Source organism: Amblyomma maculatum, chromosome 1, assembly GCF_055883805.1.
Source record: "Amblyomma maculatum isolate TAMU_Amacu chromosome 1, ASM5588380v1, whole genome shotgun sequence".
In the NCBI taxonomy this organism is placed as follows: Eukaryota; Metazoa; Arthropoda; class Arachnida; order Ixodida; family Ixodidae; genus Amblyomma; species Amblyomma maculatum.
Genome location: NC_139344.1, coordinates 240,523,686 through 240,545,570, shown reverse-complemented (window position 1 = coordinate 240,545,570; position 21,885 = coordinate 240,523,686). Strand labels below are relative to the sequence as shown.

General features: G+C 42.6%; 4 protein-coding genes across 5 annotated transcripts in view; 1 reads left to right on the top strand and 3 right to left on the bottom strand.

Moving 5' to 3' along the window:
* The window catches only part of Rab3GAP1 (RAB3 GTPase activating protein subunit 1), a 257,376-nt gene extending 244,346 nt beyond the window's left edge, over nucleotides 1-13,030 (bottom strand). For both annotated transcript variants that reach the window (XM_084590698.1, XM_084590699.1), the window contains exons 1-5: nucleotides 12,893-13,030; nucleotides 12,103-12,155; nucleotides 11,806-11,881; nucleotides 9,699-9,828; nucleotides 5,988-6,069 (exon numbers count right to left, since the gene is read on the bottom strand). In XM_084590698.1, the coding sequence (XP_084446824.1) occupies nucleotides 5,988-6,069; nucleotides 9,699-9,828; nucleotides 11,806-11,881; nucleotides 12,103-12,155; nucleotides 12,893-12,919 (368 nt within the window). In that variant the 5' untranslated portion in view covers nucleotides 12,920-13,030. The remainder of the gene's footprint in view (nucleotides 1-5,987; nucleotides 6,070-9,698; nucleotides 9,829-11,805; nucleotides 11,882-12,102; nucleotides 12,156-12,892) is intronic.
* Nucleotides 13,031-13,227: 197 nt separating this feature from the next.
* LOC146206043 (pre-miRNA 5'-monophosphate methyltransferase) lies at nucleotides 13,228-14,895 on the top strand. Its single transcript, XM_084590704.1, has 2 exons — nucleotides 13,228-13,455; nucleotides 13,798-14,895. The coding sequence occupies exons 1-2, from the start codon at nucleotides 13,228-13,230 to the stop codon at nucleotides 14,341-14,343; spliced, it is 774 nt and encodes a 257-aa protein (XP_084446830.1). The 3' UTR covers nucleotides 14,344-14,895.
* A 5,879-nt stretch (nucleotides 14,896-20,774) lies between these two features.
* On the bottom strand, nucleotides 20,775-21,193 carry Tim10 (translocase of inner membrane 10). The gene has a single exon (XM_084590695.1). The coding sequence runs from the start codon at nucleotides 21,191-21,193 to the stop codon at nucleotides 20,891-20,893; it is 303 nt and encodes a 100-aa protein (XP_084446821.1). The 3' UTR covers nucleotides 20,775-20,890.
* Nucleotides 21,194-21,254: 61 nt separating this feature from the next.
* LOC146206041 (uncharacterized) lies at nucleotides 21,255-21,667 on the bottom strand. Its single transcript, XM_084590696.1, has 2 exons — nucleotides 21,534-21,667; nucleotides 21,255-21,378 (listed from the first exon to the last, which is right to left on the bottom strand). The coding sequence occupies exons 1-2, from the start codon at nucleotides 21,557-21,559 to the stop codon at nucleotides 21,255-21,257; spliced, it is 150 nt and encodes a 49-aa protein (XP_084446822.1). The 5' UTR covers nucleotides 21,560-21,667.
* Nucleotides 21,668-21,885: the final 218 nt, after the last annotated feature.

The following is a 21,885-nucleotide window of genomic DNA, read 5'->3' as shown; positions in this document are numbered from 1 at the left end:
AGAGGACATATATCTCGCGTCTGTCGTCGCCGCCTCCAGAACAAGCGCCGTGGTTACGATACCTTTGAAAGTGACATCTCTCCAACGTCATATTATCAACGCCGGTTTACTCCAAGCCCACCTCGAAGGTCATCCCCACCTCCAGAATCCTCGTCTGAGCCTCGTGGAACCCATGCATCCCGACGTCGGTCCCTATCCCCATACCGCCGCTCAGTTTCCCCTCTCCGACCCGCAACAACTATCCCTGTCCGCCATCCGGAAAACTAAGCGTTGCAGTTTCCGGAGGTCAAACTGCACCCTGCGAACTTACCAAAGGTCCTCCGGATCGCCCGTATAATGTGATTTCTGTTTTCGCTGAAGGATTACCGGTCGAAGCAATGATTGATACAGGAGCTGCAATTTCTGTCGTTCACGCTGATTTGTGCTACCGTTTGCGAAAAGTGACGACACCATATGATGGGCCTGAACTCCGTGGAGCCAATGACGTCCCTTTGCGCCCTTTAGCAAAGTGCACCGTACGAATTGTTATTGACGGCGTCCGCCATCATGTGCAGTTTGCTGTGCTCTCACCATGTGCGCATCTGATGATTTTAGGATGGGATTTTTTGTCAACCGCTTCGGCGTTAATTTCTTGTGGCGACCGTGTTATCCATATGACAGACAGCGATTTTTCATCTGAAGTTTCTGAACGACATCATCCCCTAGTTGCCGCCGCTAATACTGTTTTGCCTCCTCAGTGCGAAAAACTGCTTACCGTTGTTTCGACCACATCACTGACGGGGACGTACTCATCGCACCATCTCATCGTCATCTCGCACGCGGTATCGCCTTCCCGTCTAGTCTTGTGCGGTTCTGCAACGGCTCAGCGACAGTAGCGGCCACTAACACTTCACGTGAATCCCTCGTGCTCCCAAAAGGAACTTCTCTCCCCTGCATGGTGGACGTCAAACCTTTGTCCTTGATGGTGCTCACCGCCCCTCTGCCTCAGCGCCGTGTTTCGCCAGACGTCTCTCTTTCTGTTCTCACAAAGACTATTAATCCTAACCTCACGCCGAACCAACGCCAAGAACTGCTGACATTGCTCGACACCACCAAGCCATTTTTGATGCCACTTCTCCACCACTGGGACGGACTAGTGTTGCGCACCATCGCATCATTACTGAAGGTAACTCTATCGTTCGCCGACTGCCTTATCGGGTTTCCCTCTCTGAACGAAAAGTAATTGAAGAAAATGTAAATGACGTGCTCCATCGCAATATCATTCGTCCCTCGACAAGCCCATGGTCCTCCCCAGTAGTGTTAGTTAAAAAAAAGGACGGCTCGGTACGCTTTTGTGTTGATTACCGGGCACTCAACAAAATTACCCGCAAAGATGTATACCCAATGCCAAGAATTGATGACGCCCTTGACTCTCTCCAAGGCGCCGAATATTTCTCGACTTTGGACCTCCGCTCAGGTTATTGGCAAATACCTATGCACGAGGACGATAAAGAAAAAACCGCTTTCTCAACTCCCGATGGCCTTTGCGAATTTAATGTTATGCCTTTCGGACTTTGTAACGCACCAGCGACATTTGAAAGAATGATCGATACTGTGCTTCGTGGCCTAAAATGGAGAACCTGTTTATGTTACTTGGATGACATTGTCATCTTTTCGTCAACTTTTAACGACCATCTCACGCGCCTGAATGAGGTCCTCACGTGTCTCGCTTCAGCGGGCCTTCAGCTCAACACCAAGAAGTGCCACTTTGCACAGAAGGAAATTAAAATATTGGGACATCTAGTCAGCCATGACGGCATTCGTCCAGACCCTGAAAAAATCATCGTGGTCTTGAAATTTGCTCGTCCACAACGGACTACAGAATTGCGCAGTTTTCTCGGCCTGGCGTCTTATTTCCGGCGTTTTATAAAGCATTTTGCAAGTATTGCTGCTCCACTTCATCAACTACTTAAAGCACGCAGTCCTTTCGTGTGGACTGAACAGTGCAAAGCTGCTTTTAATAACCTGAAGCACGCCCTCACATCAGACCCTGTTCTTGGCCACTTCAGTGACAGCGCTCCAACCATCCTGCACACTGATGCCAGTGGTCTCGGTCTTGGCGCTGTACTTCTGCAGCGCGATGCAACTTCGCGTGAGAAAGTGATTGCCTTCGCCAGTCGGACTATGACTCTAGCTGAGAAAAACTACACCATTACCGAGCAGGAGTGCCTTGCCGTCGTCTGGGCTGTCCAAAAATTTCGCCCTTACCTATATGGTCGGCATTTCACAGTTGTGACCGATCACCATGCTCTTTGCTGGTTGTCTTCGCTCAAAAATTTGACAGGCCGACTTGGCCGTTGGATTCTATGCCTGCAAGAATACAATTTCGACGTCACTTATAAATCGGGTCGCCAACACCAAGACGCCGACGCTCTTTCTCGCTGTCCACTTTCGGAATAGGCTTGCTATTTTTCTTCCCAATGCATTTCCACCTATGACCACAGCCAACCATCTCTTTCTCCGACGTATATCACAACTGTTTCATTTGATGACTCTGGAAACAAACACACTCTCCGGTCACAGCAATTAGCCGATGCCTACTGCCGACCCATCATCGACCGCCTTACTGGCGCTTCGGACCCACCCAATGCTCGGCTTCGCCGACAACTTCGCAATTTCAAGCTCGAAGATGGCATCCTACTCCGCTTCGTGTATTGCGCTGATGGAACTCGCTGGATCCCAGTCGTGCCGCGTGTGCTTCGTCCACGTATACTGGCGGCTCTCCACGATGACGCTACTGCAGGTCACCTTGGTGTTGACAAAACCTACGACCGAATGAAAAAACGATTCTTTTGGCCTGGCCTATCTTCCTGCGTTGCCAATACATCGCATCCTGCCCTCTGTGCCAACGTCGCAAACGGCCGACGTCTTCGCCCGCTGGCCTTCTACAACCTGTTCCCTGTCCCGCCACGCCATTCGACGTAGTCGGCATTGACTTATATGGTCCCCTACCTCTCTCCGATGGGGGTAACCATTGGATTATAACAGCTGTCGACCACCTTACACGCTACACTGAGACAGCACCTGTACCGACCGGTTCCGCTCAAGAAGTAGCAAATTTCTTTTTGCGATCAATTGTATTGTGTCATGGCGCTCCTCGGGTGCTCCTAAGTGACCGCGGGACGGCCTTCTTATCGACAGTCGTTGCCGAAGTTCTTCACGCGTCATCCACCCTTCATAAGACAACCTCAAGCTACCATCCCCAGACTAACAGGCTCACTGAGCGATTTCACCGCACCTTATCGGATATGATCTCCATGTACATCACACCGGATCATCGAAATTGGGACACTATTCTACCATTCGTCACTTTCGCCTATAACACAGCAATACAGCGGACTACCGGTTATTCTCCATTTTTCCTCGTTTATGGCTGTCCTCCCACTACAATTCTCGACGCTTCCTTCTTCTCTACGCCCGACTACTCCACATCAGTACCTACCCAGTTCTTATCTCGTGTGGCCAGATGCCGTCATCTTGCCCGCCTCAACACAACAGCGTGCCAGGAAGACCGCAAGAGTCGCTACGATTCTACGCATCGCGTGGTCTCTTATCGTCCCGGTGACGAAGTACTGCTGTATACACCACTGCGCACCCCTGGCCTTAGTGACAAATTCCACCACCGCTACCTTGGTCCCTACGAGATTATCAGCCAAACTTCTCCAGTTAACAACAGAGTCACGCCTTTTGATCCCCCAGCCGATCGACGCCACCATGGAACTGAAATTGTTCATGTTTCTCGCTTGAAACCGTTTGTGCGCCGCGGCACATCGGTTAATTAGGAGCGACCAGGCTGGCCGCTTCCGACCCCCCGGGCAGATTGTGTGAGCCTTCTGTGGACCTTCTTTCATTTGTACATGCCATGATCTTCTTCTTTCATTTGTACATACCATCATCATCGTCCCGCGGCACCGGCTCCGGCGCGTGCCTGGGTTCGTGATCGGATTAAAACGCTAGACAAGGCTTGGCTGTCCTTGCCGTCATGACCTCGCCGTCTCGACCTAGCCTTCTTTTACAGTATATACACTTCCTCCTGCCCTCATGACTTTCAACAACGAAAGCTAATGAACTATTTTATCCAACTCCAAGTAATTTTCACAAGTAAAAAATTCGCATGTCCTACCAACTTGGCAAATATGCATGTGTTCTGTCAATAACATGGGAAGCTATTGAGCTTCCAATATGCGTCATTTCTGTCAGTTTTATTATTGGTATAGGTGTAGTAAGTCAAAGGGGGAGAGGATAAAACAATACTTTTGTACCTTCTTGCATGGTGTCCTTGGAAAGAACTACTGCGCCAAAAAAGTGGCGTCTCTGTAGCAATAAATTAAGTGTTACCTAGGTACAATCGGACCAATTTTTTTACTATAGTGAATAATTATTCAGCACTGGCACTCTAACATAAGACCAAAATATAAGACAGAAATGATGGAAGCTCAATAGCATCTCATGTCATCGACAAAACACATACATACAAAAGAACCCCTTTATAGTTAAGTCACTGAGACCAGCAAAAATCTTTACTATATCAGGGTCTTTACTATATCAGTTGTTGGTGATAACATGCTCCTAAGATGCTGTCTGGTAGTTAAATGGGCACTTACTGAACACATACTGTTGCTTAATGAAAAAAAAAAAAAAAAAAAAACACCCTGAAATACCTTCCCCCTCTCTGTTTTCATCTTTCGGTGCAATTTTTTTTTTTTTTCGGTTATAAAAATGTTTTACGTCTTGTGGAAGTACCTCTTAAGCATGAGGACAACGTGGTTATGAATACAACCAAGTTTGATTTAATGTGAAAACCAAAGCCTTGCATGAACACTGTCACTTTTTGCTGTTTCTATTTTTTAAGAGGCAATAAATGATAAATGCACGTGGCAATCAAGTACTGCAAGACCACACACGCTGCACCTCCACTTCTTGCCTCCACTACCTCATGCTTTGTGCTGCACAGTGCTGTGAATGTTTGCCCGTTTCTTTCCCTTCCCTATTCTTTGCTGCACTTTACTATGGACCGCGCCGCCTCCTTTCTATGTTTGTAGACAGCTTTACTTTCTTTTTTTTTTTTTTTTCCTTACGCGCTGCAAGCTATCCCTCACGGCTTCGAGGCCTCCGTAAAGTAGGCTTCTCCTGAATGCTGCTATGCCTAGTGGTAAAGCCAACTAAAAAACCACTCTGTTATTTTTCTGTATTCAAATACAAAAACATCTTTACCTCACGATTTTAAGTAGTGCATGGGCAGCGATGTTCCATGCGCACTTTACTATAACCGATTTTTACTAAAAATGTTTTTACTATAACGGGCGGAAAACGTACAGTTGTCTATGGAAGATGAACTGGGACTTCAGTTTCACTTTATTATATCAGAGTTTTTACTATGTATATCCGAGTATACTATAGCGGGGTTCTACTATATTTGGCAAGTTTGTGGGACATGTGAATTCTGTTACTTGCAAAAAAATTTCTTTGAGTTGGATCAAATAGTTTGTTATTTTTTATTGTCAGCATTAAAACATAACCCATAGAGGTCCAGTAATGAGTGGACAAATCATGCTCCACAAGTCCTTAGAAGACTTCTGAAAAAAAGTACACATTCCAGAAGAAAAATAACAACCTTGAATGTCACAAAACCTAACACAAGAAACACAGTTATACAAGCACTTTGTTCCTTGTGGCTATATAAGCGTAACGTAGTGCACAGCCAGCTTATGGTTCCAATTAGTTGACCGACATTTGAGCTTGCTTCTCAAAAAACCAATACAGGCCCATTGCATTTGTTATGCTTGATACCAGCCCCATTCCAATCACAACCTATTTTCAGCCCAGCAATGGCTCATGTTCAGCTTCCAATTACGAGCACAATGAGTAGTGGACATTGGAGGCAAGAAGGCGGAGAAAATAGATCAATCCAGCCCTGCTGCAATGAAGCGAGTTGAAATGCTGCTCACCATCGCACCAAATAATGTGCCCTTGGTGGGAAGTCATTGCCTAAGGTCATCATGTCCTCCAAGGCGAATGGAGCTGGTTCATCTGTGATATAAAAAAAAATTCAGAATATAATAACTAAACCTACCACAAAAAATTCCTCTATTACTCTTTACAAAACACCTTACTTTTTTTTCAATGGAAAACGACGACAAAGTAAAGAATGCATAATCTTGGCTGAGGTCTCATGGCCATCATCTCTCAAAATGTGCCCTAGTATCTTTCTTCTTAGATCATTTTCCTTAATCTGTTTATGCCTACTACTGTTCCTGCATTTTTATTCAAAACGGGCTGGCTCCCTTAAAGGAGACAGACGTTTTCAGGTACTGTTTTTTTTTTACTCACATGCGCACAGCCTTTTAAAAGACGAAAAAAGAGAACATTATCCCCAGTATGCTTTAGCACATATATGTACTACTACATCACTGCTCCGACCAAGCATTTCATTCGTATAGGCATTGAAGTCATAAATGAGTACAGTAAGCCCCCAACAGTACAGTGATGTAATTGCTGCTGCCTCATCTGCTACGAATCAGAGAATTGTCATGAAGCATATATGATCACAGACGTTAGTAAGGTCCATAGGTTCCTACAGTCCAGCCCATTGTTATGGGGAACAAAACAATCGAAAAAAATCTCACTACTCTTTCAAGTCTTTACGTACTAAGGAAAAAATGCGCATTTCTTCACGTAGGTTCTTTTTATATAATTCACAGCAAAAGCTATCTATGTTGCTGCATTAGCACATAGCACATCAAAACGGAGCTAAATAAGTATACTACTTGATAATATTCATTTTAAACATAAATATTAGGCAATAAAATATTTCTCAAATATAAACTTTTGTCAAAAATCTGGTGTTATGAAGATTGGGTTCATACTGCGAAAGAGAAAAATATTTCTGAAATTCAAAAATATACAAATTTCTGCTTGTTTTCTTTATCTTTTTTAAATAAAGCATGTGAAAGTTTCAGTGTTTTGCCTAAAAAATATATTGAGCTATAAAAAAATTGTATGCTGCTTCGTAGAAATAGCCTTTTTTTTTAAGGGGAGGGAGGGAGTAGCATATAAAGGCGATATTTTGTCGAATTGTAATTGGAAAGTGCTAGAAAGTACAAGCATATCTATTAACATGATTGTTCTTCTGAATGATGTGCAATTAAAGAACAACTGTATAATTGTAATCCACAAAGAAAATAATATGAAAAAATCTAGTGAAGTTGAAATGAAACATAGAAATAAATGTAAATATCATAAAATAAAATATTGATTATTATGCACTTCCTACGCAGAAATGTTCAGAAATAAAATGACTAAAGGTTATCACAGAAAAATAGAGTTGCACTCAGATAATGTTTAAAGCTACAAAAGAAAACCTTCATTGCCCAAGACTAACATATCCCAGCGCGAAATACCTCTCCTCAATATTAAAAGATGCATACAAACATCCAACAAGCAAACACTTATTGGAAGTGAGCAAGGCACTGGCTCTCTCTTGCAGCCTCTCTTTGGATTTGCAACCGTTCTGGTGGCTCGTTTCGTTTTCTTTTCAAGGTTATTGGCTCTGAATTAGCATTGAGGCATACTCATTTGTGTGGTCTAAAATCTTACTGCTGCTGTTGAGAAAAAGAGTATGACCGCATCGTAACATCTCAGTCCCATTAGCTTCCTTGCACAATGACCTGACCTTTTTCAGGCAAAATGGTTCTATCTGTAAAGATGGCAGTACCAAATCTTGGCCACATAATGTAAACAGATAACAAATAGCACCCATGGTACTGTGAACACTTCCATTACATCTTAGGTAGCCAAAAATATTTGTACAAAGGGTAGCAGGCAGAAAACAATGCTCCCTGTAGAAGTGCTTGCTGTAAGGCTGATTGGAATGGCACAATGGACATGAACACAGGAAAGAAGAGGTGCTCTTTGTGACCCTCTTCTTTCCTGTGTTTGTGCCCTTTGTGCCCTTCCATTGTATAAGCATGAACCAACTAGCCCTACAGCAAGTACTTCTACAATGCATTTCTTATACGCTGGGCTCTTTTCTGTAGGCACTCTATCTGTCCCTCATCTTTCCTGCATTTGTGCCGTTCCTATGTATACAATGCTCCCTAGTGGACAGCAGTTGATGTTTTGGACCGCGTTCTCTTGGTACATTGTAAAATCTAAAAACAGATTGCCTCACATCATCCCAAGTGTCACTGCTAGTACCAGCACTCAGAAAAATTATTGCGATGACCATGAAAACGATAAAACGTAGGTGGTTTACAAGGCGGCCTGGATATCAGGGAGTTTTGCATGCTCACTAAAGAAAGTTGTGCACTGCCCTTTGCAGTCACGAAATAAAGTTCACTGCTTTGTAGCAGAGTTGCGAATGACTTTGAAGATGGAAGTAATTTGCCTTCTCGGACTACATAACTGATGGTGTAACAAATGAGAAAGTTCATTGACAACATTGAAGTAGCATACAATATCCACGGGTCATCGGTGACCCTTGTTCAATGAGCACAATATAGAATGAGTTAACTAAACTAAATATGACACATAAAAATATACTTGACATGCTACAAAAATGTGTTGTCCCAGTCCAAAGTTTCAACGAGTCCATAGCACACTAAATTGTGCACTATCAATAAAGTGAAATAGAGATAGCAGAAAGTTATTGATTTTATTATTCGGAAACATTACTGAATTCATCATGCAGCAGTTACTTCTTGCGACTGTTCGTTTAAGCACCTTTTTTCCCCTATTGCTTTTTAGTTTGGCATTTTATTTTTTCCACATGTCATCTCCTGCCCATTTAAACTTCTTGCTTGTGTAAGGTGTACTGATGAAAACTATAGGAAGAGCCAAAAACAACGACAAAATAAATATGGCACCAACCAAAAGCTAAAACAGCTTCATGTTTCAGCTCCAACATGAAAGCCTTGTCGACACATGAAGAAAAATAAAATGGTATCACTTATGATGGAACAGAGACATCTTGCATAAACCAGACACAGACTTTCTTAACTTCGATTGGGTTTGTGCAAGGTAGTTTGCAATCACTAAACACAGAGACAAAGTTGTGAAGCTCGTGTCAATAAATGCCTGCACTGATATTATGCACTTCACTTTTGTAGCAGTTTCTTTAATGGGGGCTGGACACATTCTCTGCCCAAACGCGAAAAACTACTTTTGAAAGTTAAACTGATACGTGCATGCGTGAATGTGGTTAACTTTCAAAGTGGCTCCGCCATGGAGGAACCTCACAAAATTAAACAACCGCACTCTGTGTACATAAGCTTTACTCTAAAACACAATACTCATACGGAAAGCGCGCAGGACAGGCTCACAGTGGCGACCCATGTGCTTTGTGTAAATGCATACAGGGTATTCCACATTTACGGGAGGTGGGCAGCTCGTGGGTTCTTAGAGGCGCTAGTGTTCGCCGTTGTTACATTTCAAACAATAACATTACAGTTCACTGGGGCCACATAATATTTTGACTGGACTATCGCATATCACATTCAAAAACTCAATAAGTATCAAAGCCAACCCAATCATTTAATATCAAAGGCACAGAGAGTTCAATCTACAACTAGATATTTTTGTGGCTTCAATTTTGGCTGCTGCATTCATGACTAGAAAGAAGAGGGAAGATGCAGATAAACTATGCCATCTGGCTAGCTTACCTTCAAGGTTCAAGGTTTCTTCAGAACTCTTTGCCGATTCTTCTAAGTAGTGTCTCGTAATTTTGAATGCAAAGCTGGCAAATTTTATATCCTCAGAGCAAGTCTTCCAGTCTGGGCTAGAAAGTTCACCCTAGATGAGGTCAAAAACAAACAAAATATAATAACATGAATGAAGCACCCTTGACTGCAGGGCCAATGTAGCTGGTTCAGTGGCACCATGTGACATTTACGCAATCTTTTGCATGTGAGCCAAAAGGTTTCTGTAATGAATGTACTACCGCACTCCGTATGACTTGCAATGCCAGCAGGGAGGCCTCAGCCCTTCCCAGAAGCATGGTGAGACCGACAAGCGGAGTATTTGATAATAAAAGGCTAAGGGCTTTACTGTTCCAGCAATCAGCCTTCTTCCTGCCAATTTAGCGGTATAAGAATGCGTCATGCGGGCTAGGCTTTCTAGAATCACTGATGCCTCTGTGATGATGACTGTGTGACAATGCAAGGTGCATGTCACTAGTTATATTGTTTACTATCATGGGTGGCATGGCAGTTTGGAGGCATGGACGCATGTGTTTCATGTGCGGTGCAGGATCAAATGTAAAAAAAAATGCCCCAAGAGCTCAGGCTTTACACTTTGAAAGTGTTGAGAGATGCAGTGCACTGCCAGAGCAGTGAAATTCTTTCCACTTAGTTTTCAGGCTTGCGGCTTGTCAACACCACTATGCATTTGGGAAAGGACTGTGGCCTCTAGAGCACTGCATGAGCTTAAGCCGACCCAGAAGCCCGAGCAGGAACATGAACTGTTCCAGCAGGCCTCAATCGGGACCAGACCTGAAGCTGTGGGCCCAGGCTTGGCTTAGGCCCATACATAGAGGGCTGATGTCTGACTTTTGATTCACTATTGTAGAGTGAAGTACACTTGGGGCCTTACAGCAGGACAATGATGAAATGAAGCCTTAAGGACTATTTGTTTTCACCCTGTCACGTAGGCAGTTATATTTATTTGTGCAGTAGAAGTCTACTTGCTCACAGCGAGCAATTTACTTCATGCATTACTGTGAGAATGAGCCAGGGCCAGGCCCAGACTGGGCTCCTTTCGGAGATTTTTGGGCAAGGCTCAGTACAGCGATAACTAAGCGGGTGCGGGCCGGGTCGCCGGCTGCGCCAGGCCTGGGCTCTAAGCCTTGGTCCAAGCTCGGGCCTTCAATTGAGGCCCCTACAATGCTCTAGAGGCCACACCCTCACACGCTGCAAGTCATATAGAGTATGATAGTACCTCAATACTTTTTATTTTGTAGCATTGCTGTTTTGCACTGAAGCCAGTTAGAAATTTTCCCTCAACAAAAAATTGCTTTTTCGGCAGCAAGCAGTTGTGTGCAGAGGCATATTTAAACTATATTTCTGAAATGGTCTTAATGTATGCCGACTAACACCCAGTAGTCACAGTGTGGAATTTGAACGCAAAAATAAGTGCAGTTTATGAAGTATGTGCTCATGGACAAAATATTATAATACAAAAAGACGAAATAAGGGAAAGAAAAGAGGTGCATCATAAGAGGACTCAGTTAGCAAGCTCAAGATTTGCACCTGCTCCCGAAATGTGGATCAGGTTTAACAGCTTAACTGAAATTTTTCTGTTGCACTTGGCAAAAAGTACGTTTTCTGCATCCACTTCTGGTTTTATCAACCAATACAGATACATCTTTCTTAAGGTTTGCACTCTGCAAACCTCAGCAAATGAGAATGGCAGAGATAAATAACAGAGCACACACTTTCAAGCCTTTGTCAATCATTCAATGGCTGGGTGGTCAGTGTGGTACGTACTACTCCCGGCAGCGGCGAAAATCGACCGTAACAGAACAATCACAGCCATGAAAAGTGAAAAAAATTCTTGCATCACGTTAACTCTGCAACCAGAAGCAAACATCAGGTGAATTTCAGCCCAAAACTTCTTCCGGCTGTTGGTAGAATAGACACTGCCTTAGCAAATTTGTATTCTCCAAAAGTTAATATTTATCAGAACACATTCATTTATTTAGCATTATTATTGAGCTTTGCCTGCATAAATGTCCCCCGTGAAGCTAATAAAAAGAAAAACTGCACACCTTACCTCTTTCAAGGGTTCTATCGTTCTAACTGTTGTCAGTTTCCATTCATGGATGACTGCCTCCACTGATGCAATGAACCTGTATAGAATAGTTAAATGTCTCTGCTCAGTCAACAATGATGTGTGGAAGGAAATGCAGTGAGAAGCTCTATTTCAAGCATATAGCATAACTGAGCATTTCCATTTAGCAGCACTTACAACATCAGTATATTGCTAGAAAATGAGCACTACTTTTTCTGCAAGAGAAAAATTATGATTTCCATTAAATAACAAGCAAATCAATATTGCACAGGAACTTACCTTTCCCATTCGGTCGAAGTAGTAAAGTCTGTTATCTCGTACAAATCTGGATCCTTTAAAGAAAATGCAGGTATTAAGCAGTGCTGTAAACTTACAAAGATAATGCACAGAATAGATCAAGAAATGCAAGAAGCTTTGACATTTTAGGTTTTCGTTCAACTATGTTACATTCCTGTCCACAGTTTCCCCACTAGTGGCACCTGTCACTGTTATGGGACTTCACTCACATTAAGAAACTGTATATTATGCTCCACTTCGCCGGGTGGCGTAGTGGTTAAGCTCGACCACTACTCCAAAGGATGCGGGATCGAATCCCGGCCTCGGCGGCCGCTTTTCGATGCAGGAGAAAAGGCAGGCGCCTGTGTGCTGTGCGATGTCAGCGCACGTTAAAGAACCACAGGTGGTCAAAATCCTTCACTACGGCATCTCTCATAGCCTGAGTTGCTTTGGGGCGTTAAACCCCACAAACCAAACCATTATGTCCCGGGAACTAGTACTTAAATCATGTTTCCTGCTACGCATGCACTCCAGAACCTTTCACATTCTTTTTGCTGCCATTACTAAGAGATGACAAAATGCAAAGCATATTTACAACACGGGTTCACATGCCAGAACTTGGCTGACACTCGCTCGTTACCCGCAGTGACACGTGAGGAAACAAGGCGTGTGCACAGGAGCACGTAAACAAAACAGTCCGTAAGGAATACTGTCCGCGCCGAAATAAAGCGATGGCACTGCCAATCACATCTGCAATACTAAATAAGAGAAAGAAGCAAACCACCACGCGCACCTCATCGAAGAGTCCGTCATCGCCCATAGCGTCAGAGGTCTTGAAGAAACCGCTGCACCTGCCAGGTGATGCGCTCAGCGCTCAGCAGAGGGGGAACGCAGGGAAAGTAAAAGGCACCGCTGCCACCGTTAGTTACTGCAAATATTACACATCTATAATACAGCGACTTTGATGTTTGCCGTCCTAAATGTAAAGCAGTTAGACGGTAGCGCAGGTTTCCAAGCTCGAACCACCCAAGGTTTCATTACCATATTACTTTTGAAATCATATGGGGTAATAGAGGAATGCACATGGATGCATTCATCCTGTTCATTCTTCCTCCATGAACGCATCGCATGTGGTCAGTATATCTAGGGTTGCTTCCGCTTTTTATTAAGATGGCTGCGCCCACGCCTGAGAGAGGTGGTTCGGGAAGCAGAGCAAAATATGGAAATTTTAACAACTACTACCAGTTCAACAAACCGGAGGAGCGGCTAAAAATGTTACCAAAGGACCTGGTAGCCTACTGCAACTTGAGTGATCAGTCCCAAGTCGTCGCCCTTGACATTGGTTGCAATAGTGGGGTAAGAAGTTCGTTGATGCTATTCGCTGGAAAGACTGTAGTATTGTTTGCTGTGATAACATTTTGTGGCAGGTATTCCTTTTGTTCGTTTCTGCTTGTTGGATAACTCAACACCTGCTACTGTAAAATTACATCGATGATTGAATTCGTTTAAAAAACGCAGCTTCGAAAAATGTGTCTTGTCGGAATTCATGCAGAAACATACTGAGTCGTTAAGAAAATTCAAACTAGTGAGGCATGCTGCATCCTTAATAAAGCCATAAATGCTGCATGTCCGACAAAAAGAAAGCGATACATATCCTCGAAGGATCACAGTGATTTAAAATTCGCTCTATTTTTGCAGGAGCTCACAACTCATCTTTACCGGAACTTGGCATCATCGGGGATGACAGACGTAAAAATGCTCGCAATCGACATTGACAACTCTTTAATTGAATGTGCCAAGAAGAACTGCTCATATCCAGAAGCGATCGAATACATGTGCTTAGACATTGCGAGTAATGCCAGTATAGAATCGCTGACAGCCTACCTAGACAAGCTAGGTAGAGAAGCTTTTGACGTTACATTCTGTTTCTCAGTGACCATGTGGATTCACCTCAACCACGGCGACAATGGGCTGAAGCAGTTTCTTGAAACAGTCAGCAGAAATACACATTTTTTGCTAGTTGAGGCACAGCTTTGGAAATGCTACCGAAGTGCTTCACGACGAATGAGGCGAAGTAATGAGACAGACTTTCAAAACCTCGACACACTAAGCATGAATGTCAATGTCGAAGACAATATCCATGACTTTCTCCAAGGAAGGTGTGGCCTGCAAGTTGTTGAGTGTTTTGGCGAAACACAGTGGGGTAGGAAGGTGACTTTGTACAAGAGGAAAGCAGCAGTATGACATCGGGACATCAGTTGTGTATGTTACCCGGCACATGCATTTATGCGACTAATCTCCATATTCATTCCGAAACAACTTTGTGCTCACAGATGGACACTTGTTGCAGGTTGGCAGTGCTTAAAAATGGAGTTTTTCCGTACATATTATGCAGATGTTCCGATTTAGTCTAACAATCAATTTTGTTGCTATTTTTCCAATTCTATTGTACTGCCCACCATGACCGTTTTGTGACACGCACAGCAGCCCTGTTCAAAGGAGGAGTGTTTTACATTGTCATATTTCACTTGTGAACCATACCTGTGATGCAACCCATGTGCCAGCTTGAATTTGCTGTACTGCATTTAGATTTGTTGTGCTAGTTAAATAGCTCAATAGTCAATGTGACACTGCATATTTACTAAGTAACAAATGATAGCCTTATTTAAGTTTTCATAATGTCAAGCTAAGTCAACTACAGAACTGTCATAGTTTATGCAGATTCAGATGCAATCCTTTTTCATTGCTGTTAATTGTCCAAGTCAGTGCTGACATATAATAAAGAAAATGACAACACTTGTGTTGCATGTTTATTTTAGTGCATTTAGTTGAAAGTTAAGTACCTGGAGGCTTGAAGGCCAGCATGCAGTTCAATTCTGGTGCGTTCGCAGTGACCATATAGTACAAGCCTGAAAGGTTCATGCATCAAACATCGCTACCAAAGTTTAAACACACTAGTGTATACTGCAGTATCACACTGTGAAGTGTGTGCTTCACTGACACAGTGGCTTCACTGGTTAGACATTATTTTAAAACAATGCTGTAACACAGACAGATAGAGACAAGCATTGTGCTGTACTGACAAGTAAGAGCTGTCAGTTCAGCACAATGTGTGTTTGTCTCTATCTGTCCGTGTTAACGCAGAATTGTCTGCCTCGAGTGTTTCGGGTAGACTGCCATATGTATTCTGTAATCAGGCTGTTCTATATGCACAATTCCTGCACTTTCACACAAACCAGAGTAACAGTTGATGTGATGATAGTCGGGGCAGCATCTCAAATGCAAGATTGTGGAAGTAAGCCAGTGCTACAGAAGGCACTCCGAATGTGTAACCAGGCCACAGAATCTCTGGTAATCTTGATTATTACCACTACCGTTAAGCCTCAGCTCCTCAAGGCGGTCGAAGTTTATTTCTCAGAAAGGTGGTGGTGCACAAACTAGTTCTGCGTATATTTCTAGCCATAAGCTGCACCACAGGCTATGAAAGGTGCACCTGTGCACCAACATCCATCTGGAGCCACTACAGGCAGGCACTGAAATAGTAACCTGGTACTTGGTAGCAGTGTGCCTTGGCTGCTGCCATCACAGTTTGTCATACCTGCTGTAAGGAAACAGCACATCAGCCCTTGTTATAGCGCATTACATGTACCAGCACTCGCACTTCCTGTTGGCACACAAATTCATCTTCGAAGCAATGCAAATTCAGTTATTTTTAATCAAACTGAATTTTGTGCTATTCAAAATTTTGAACTCGTAGAGCATCAAAATCCTGTACTTGAGCAATAGAATTCCTCAAATGTACAAAATTACATGTGCATAACACTGAGACATAAACCCATGAACATCAGTGTGACTCTTCCTTTTCTTGACTAAAAGGATGTTCGTTAAAATGGAGCAAATCAGAATAGAATAATCATATTGTGCTTCATTCAGCGATTTTTTTCTGTATGTGTGCCACTTTCTCACAGTCTTCGCTCGCATGCAAAAAAAATAATGGTAAACCTGCCCATCAGACTTTTGTGTCTATAGAGTGCTGAAACAAATGCAGCATTTTTACTTTTTGCCAAACAGCGTTGGCGAACTATGTGGTTGTGCAAATGCATGTGTATAATTCTATTCTGGTCAATCCGGAATAAAACAAACAGCGGGGGAAAATTATTCGTATTGATTGACGAGTAAATTTTCCTGTTCTTGAACAGTCCTTAGTGATCAGTCACCATTATAGAGAATTTATGTGCATGCCCAATTTTTTTTTTTTTTTTTTTTTTTTTATATGACTGTTCTCGTGTTAGATTCAGCAGTAGCACCTCCAGGATTAGATGTGGAGCAAAAACAAGGAGGATAGAAAAACAGATGGCCACCAGATGGTGGGAGTGCCTGAGGATGCGAGGTTTGTTGGCTAAGATTGCCATCCTCAGCAATCGACAACATGACAACGCTATAGGTGGTGCTCAATGGTACAAAGGCACACCCGCACGAAGTTCTTGTGTTCAACATGGCAAGTTCTGTAGTGTGTGGAATGCTTCAAACCATTCCAGCAATGAATTTATTTTTTAAAAGTCCATTAAGAACTCTCTTAGAATTTTATATTTCAAGTGGACAGTGGTATAACAGTGGTATTTTATTTCCCTTATGTCTCGCCAACTGCCCTACACATCTACCCTCCTAAGTGCTCCAAAATATATGCAAAATTTAGGTGTTGTTCTGAAGTCAGTGGTAAAATGTGCGCTATATTTTTTTATTGGAACCACTGCTCTAATTGGCTCGGAAAATATGCCACTGGATTTAGAGACTGATTCTTGGTGTCATTTTACAATTGTTATGCTTGTGCAACTAAATAAGGTTTCATGCCTAGCAAAGGGTTAACCTACTGTCATGACTTCAGTGTCAAGAAATAGCCTTGCATCTATTAGTCACCTAGTGTCATAATAGGATAATAATAGGATGTGCAAATTGGTTTATCGCGACGTCATACTTGTATGTCAATGCCACCACCATTTTGAGAAGTTAATAGGAGAAGAGATATAGGACAACATACAAGTTGTAGCACTTCTGAAAACAGCATGCAGTTATAAAATGAACACAAGGGCCAGTTGGCAGCTGATTTGTGTTTGAATATGAAGCGCCATGCTTCACATGGCAACACACAAGGGCATGCAAAGAATACAATTCCTGCATCTTGTAAGCTCCCCAGAGAAGCGTCTGTTCCCATTTTGTTTCATGCTGCGATAACACTTTATTGTCAAGCATAATCATTTGTGCAGCACTTGCACAGATTTGGAATAGTAGAGGTTGCCAAATAGAGCCCTCTTATCTCAAAGTTGACTTAAATATTCTGCTCTTTGGTTTGATCCTCAAACAAAACCTCAAGTAATCACACAACTCAATAAGTTAGCTTTTTCTGTTACTTTCCTTCCCAACTTCCATGACTACTACTCCGCATTTGAATTCGTGTCTGTGACCATGACATTCCCAAAATGTAAATTCATTACTGATTATATAGAAAAAGAAAATGCATGCAAGATAATAGTGAAACTGTAGACAATAAGATAGTTCAGGTAATTGAGAACCTTTCAATGTGTAATCAACATTAAACATCTAGGTCTAGCAAAAAACGTTTATGACAGTAAAACTACCCCAGATACATGTAACTTCTTTTCTTGCAATTTCTGTCCACGAACATGATATACAAGCTGGAGTAGGCAAACTTCCTGATTTTAGCTTTAGAACGCAAGTCTAGAAGAATGAAGCGAAACAAATGGTGTCAATAGGTGGCAGATAGAAAACAAAGACTACAAAAAAAAAAAAAAATCTGGCCACGCTAAGCCACTGAGGAGCAACAGCACTTTTCATTATTTAATGTACAGCTGCATATAACACAGCTGGTTTGCAATGCTGCATGTTGAGGTCCCAACTATCCAAAATATGTACAATGCTGACCTTCAACAATATTTTAGCCCTAACCTATGAAGAACATGAATTCTAATTATCTCCACATAGTCAGTTCGAAAAAAATCATGTCAGACTCAATTCAACATGGCAAGGTTTTTACATTAGAGCAAGCAATAATATATTCACGCAGGCTGCCATTTCACTGAAGATGCCAAAAAGCTGCAAACATTGCATGTAACCCACCGCTACTGCCACCATCACTTGAAAAAGCATTGAAGGCTTTTTTCCCAACCTTGGCTTTTCATTTGTTCTTGCAACTAAGCCAACAAAAATAATTATCACAGTCAGTTTCGTAGCTGCAGAGTAATTTTTACTTCCACGCCACTATAAGCATTGCCCCAAGCATTACTTGAGCAGAATGAAAGGGTGTAACACACATTACGTCCATAGTCTCCTTGGCAAGAAATACCATCAGAAGTGGGTTTGGTATACGGGCTTTAACCTCCCAAAGCGACACCAGGTATGAGGGATGGCATAGTTGGGGGCGGGGGGCTCTAGCAATTTCAACCACCTGGGTTTCTTATCATGCACTGAAATCATATAGTACACAGGCAACTTGCACTTTACCTCCTGGCCTGCGAAGCCCAGGATCACAGTCAGGCCGCCAGTCTCGGTAGTTGAGCACCCTAACCACTTAGCTATCATAGGGGAGACCGAATATTGGTAATGTGTGAGAGAAGGCATAGACTGTTGTTTGACAGACCTTGCTCAAACAGTTCAGAGTTTTTAAGGAATGAAGCTCTCTACAGAAACACTGTTCAAAGCTTCACATTGTTTGTATTAGAACCACAAATGTTGTAAAATAGTGACACATTTGTAAACTTCACCATTTGATTCACAGCAAAAACAGTCACATTTCTACCTGACAACCGAGGGAAACTGCAAATGTTAACCATAAAATTGCAATTAAGAACAGGCAAGTGTAACTGCAAAACTGATCTTCTTGTTCAGCGTGTTCCAAGAAGTCAATATATGCCCATTAGGAGAGTTATAATGCACAGTTCTTAAATCTTTATAAGGCGCAAGCTGTGTGCATGTGTCAAATGTGCAAAAATGGTAAAATTACACTCAACAGGACTCTAGATGTTTAATGACATCACTTTTAAGCTATTTTCGACCTCCAATTTCATAGAAGAGAGGGTACACATTTGTACCAATTATTTCGTAAAAAAGCCTCAAATGGCGAATGTACTAGTGCCCACAAAATAAAGCGGGGCACGGGATTGGGGAAAAAGCGGTCTCCTTCATCTGGGCTGCTGATGAGGTGAACACTAAAAGTATGCAGCTGAACATCCAGGTGACCTACACGCAATCAAAGCTATACACATACGCACCCGCTTACAGGGCACGGCGCGAAACGAAATTTTGTTCGTGTGCTGTTTTATTTTGGGGGCACTAGTATTCATATACATCTCTTCCCCGCGCACGAAAAGCTGCATTAAAATCGAAAATTGGTTGAAGCATTATGAGGCATTTAACTAGTGAGAAAGGCATAAAAGCTCAACAATTTCTTAAAACGTTTTTTCTGCCTGAATGAGTCTTGTCGAACTGCACATGTAAAAACACTATGAAGGCCTTTCAGCAAAAGATGAAAACATGCTGAATGATTTATTTCATAGCGTTTCATAATATTCAGCATGCAAAAATATAGTATACAGATGCACTCCTGTTCATTTGTAGGCATTTAAAGCAAGTAGGACAATTCTGTCGCTCAGCCCAACAGGTTAATATACTTCTGTTTCTTGATGACAGCCTAATTTTGCACTCTGAGCAGTTTTTTAACGAATCAAGTCGCACCTGGTCCCCACCCAAAAGGGCAACTTGCAGTAAATGAAATTTTTCAGCACTGAAAGCATGTGCTTTCATCTATTTCCTGACAATTTTAATGAGGCTTTAACACTTCTTACATATGGCATGGTGTCACACCAGGCTAAGCTCAGGACATAGCCACTAGAAAGCTTCCAACTAAATAGCTTACTGGTATTATTACAGCGAGTACCACTCAGACTAATCACATTCTGCTTCAACAAGAGTGCGCATATATAATGGTCCTACAGTACAGAGCCTAGTCAATATCGCTCTGGCACTACAGTTTTCTTCTGGGTAATATGGCCGACTTTACATTACTGCCACCTTCTTTGAAGGTAAGCACAACTGTATCCGCACTTTCCTAGTAGATTTAGGACTGCTACAAGGACCATGTATTGGGGTTCTACAGAATAACCCCACGTCTACATTTTTGCAAAAGCCATAGTACAGTCTTTGCCAAAGGTATTCAAGTTGCCGCGACTGTGGAAAAAGTGAACTGGCAGCTAAGAAGTGCCACCATTGTTGCCAGTTTCTGTTGGCTGCAAGGGTGAGGCTGCATGGCATGTACCTGCACCCTCGCTATCCCCCCTAGATGAGTTTCCCAGCATAAGAAGCGGTATGGGCAGCCCAGTTATTTTTGGCAGTGCAGAGGCAAGCAGGTCCATGAGAAAATATAGGCAACAGAACTGCAATATAACTGGCTTGGTAAAGGGCTTGCTGGTACAAGCTATCAGCTTTAGATTATGAAAACAGTTAGATGTGCAGCAAGAAAATAAGTATCAATATTGTTTTCAATGAAAACGACCCATAAAACAAGGTGAAAATTTTTTTAAGCAATCAACTTGTGCACACTGCCTGCACTTCAAAACAAGCAATGTCCAAGACAAAGTAACAGTTGAACAAAGCAAATGAGATTGTAACTGACAAACTGCACTACACTTGCTTTAATAGCAATAAACAGGCGAACACTACAACAGCATACTAACAATAATACGCAAAAATTGAAACTGCCGCACACAGGGAACTGTGGCTACTTGGCATTGGCCTGAGCAGCAGACTGCTGCTCCTGCATCTTCTTCATGAGTTCTTCGTCTTGCATGGACAGCGTGGTAAGCTTCTTGCCGATGCGCTCATGAATGTCCAGGTACTTGGCCACACACCTGTCGAGGCACACACTTTCGCCCTTGGACAGGTCCGCCTCACGGTATTTGGTGGGGATGCATTTCTTTTGGCAAGCGGACGTCATGCGATTGTACATGTCTGACATCATTTCAATTTCTAAATCAGCTACAAGCTGAAGCTTGGAGGGGTCTAGCTGCATGTTGGCTGCCATGGCGAACTTTTTCTTCGAAAAACCACCGAGCAAACCGCAGACCACCGACTTCTGTTTGTGGCTAGTATTGTCCCCTTGGCGCTGTTTTCATGCGTTCCCGCGCTTTCATAGCTTCATAGCGTTGCTTTTCGATTAGATTCTTTGCAAACACAAATCCACCAACGCCAAGGATTGTTATGACCGTCCTGCAAATACAACGACACGTGTTAATTCACTGCACAGCATCCCCATCCCATATTCGGCGGAACTAACCGTAAGCGCCGCGAGTAAAAACGTCATTATGATATAATTGTAGCACCGATAAAGACTACCAACAAACTTACGGTTTCTCAAATCTTACATGCAAAGTTTGCACTTTTGATTCATTGATTTCACCCACGTGGTTTTTCGTCGATCACCAATACAATACCGGCCACAGCAAATGAAGTAGCACTACACATTCAGGCGCTTACCAGCCTATGCTTATTTTCGTGACGGTGCTTAACCTCCGCATTTGGAAATATTAAAAGCTGTTTGTAAACATTAGGCGAACCATGCATTACCAGCAAAACAGCAGACATGCGATAACGCAGGACAGTGCAGGCGTGGTTAAGTTGCCACTTTTTTTTTTTGCACTGAACGGTGGCGCCGTCGTCCCGTTGTTTTGAATAAAAATCAATAAAAATCATCTTCACTTTAATATCAATTGTTCA

Coding starts and splice junctions, on each gene's coding strand:
- LOC146206041 (XM_084590696.1), bottom strand. CDS start 21,559: ATGAATCAAAAGTGCAAACTTTGCAT. Junction 21,379..21,533: donor CAAAAGTGCAAACTTTGCAT/GTAAGATTTGAG, acceptor TTGTATTTGCAG/GACGGTCATAACAATCCTTG.
- Tim10 (XM_084590695.1), bottom strand. CDS start 21,193: ATGGCAGCCAACATGCAGCTAGACCCCTCCAAGCTTCAGCTTGTAGCT.
- LOC146206043 (XM_084590704.1), top strand. CDS start 13,228: ATGTGGTCAGTATATCTAGGGTTGCTTCCGCTTTTTATTAAGATGGCT. Junction 13,456..13,797: donor ACATTGGTTGCAATAGTGGG/GTAAGAAGTTCG, acceptor CTATTTTTGCAG/GAGCTCACAACTCATCTTTA.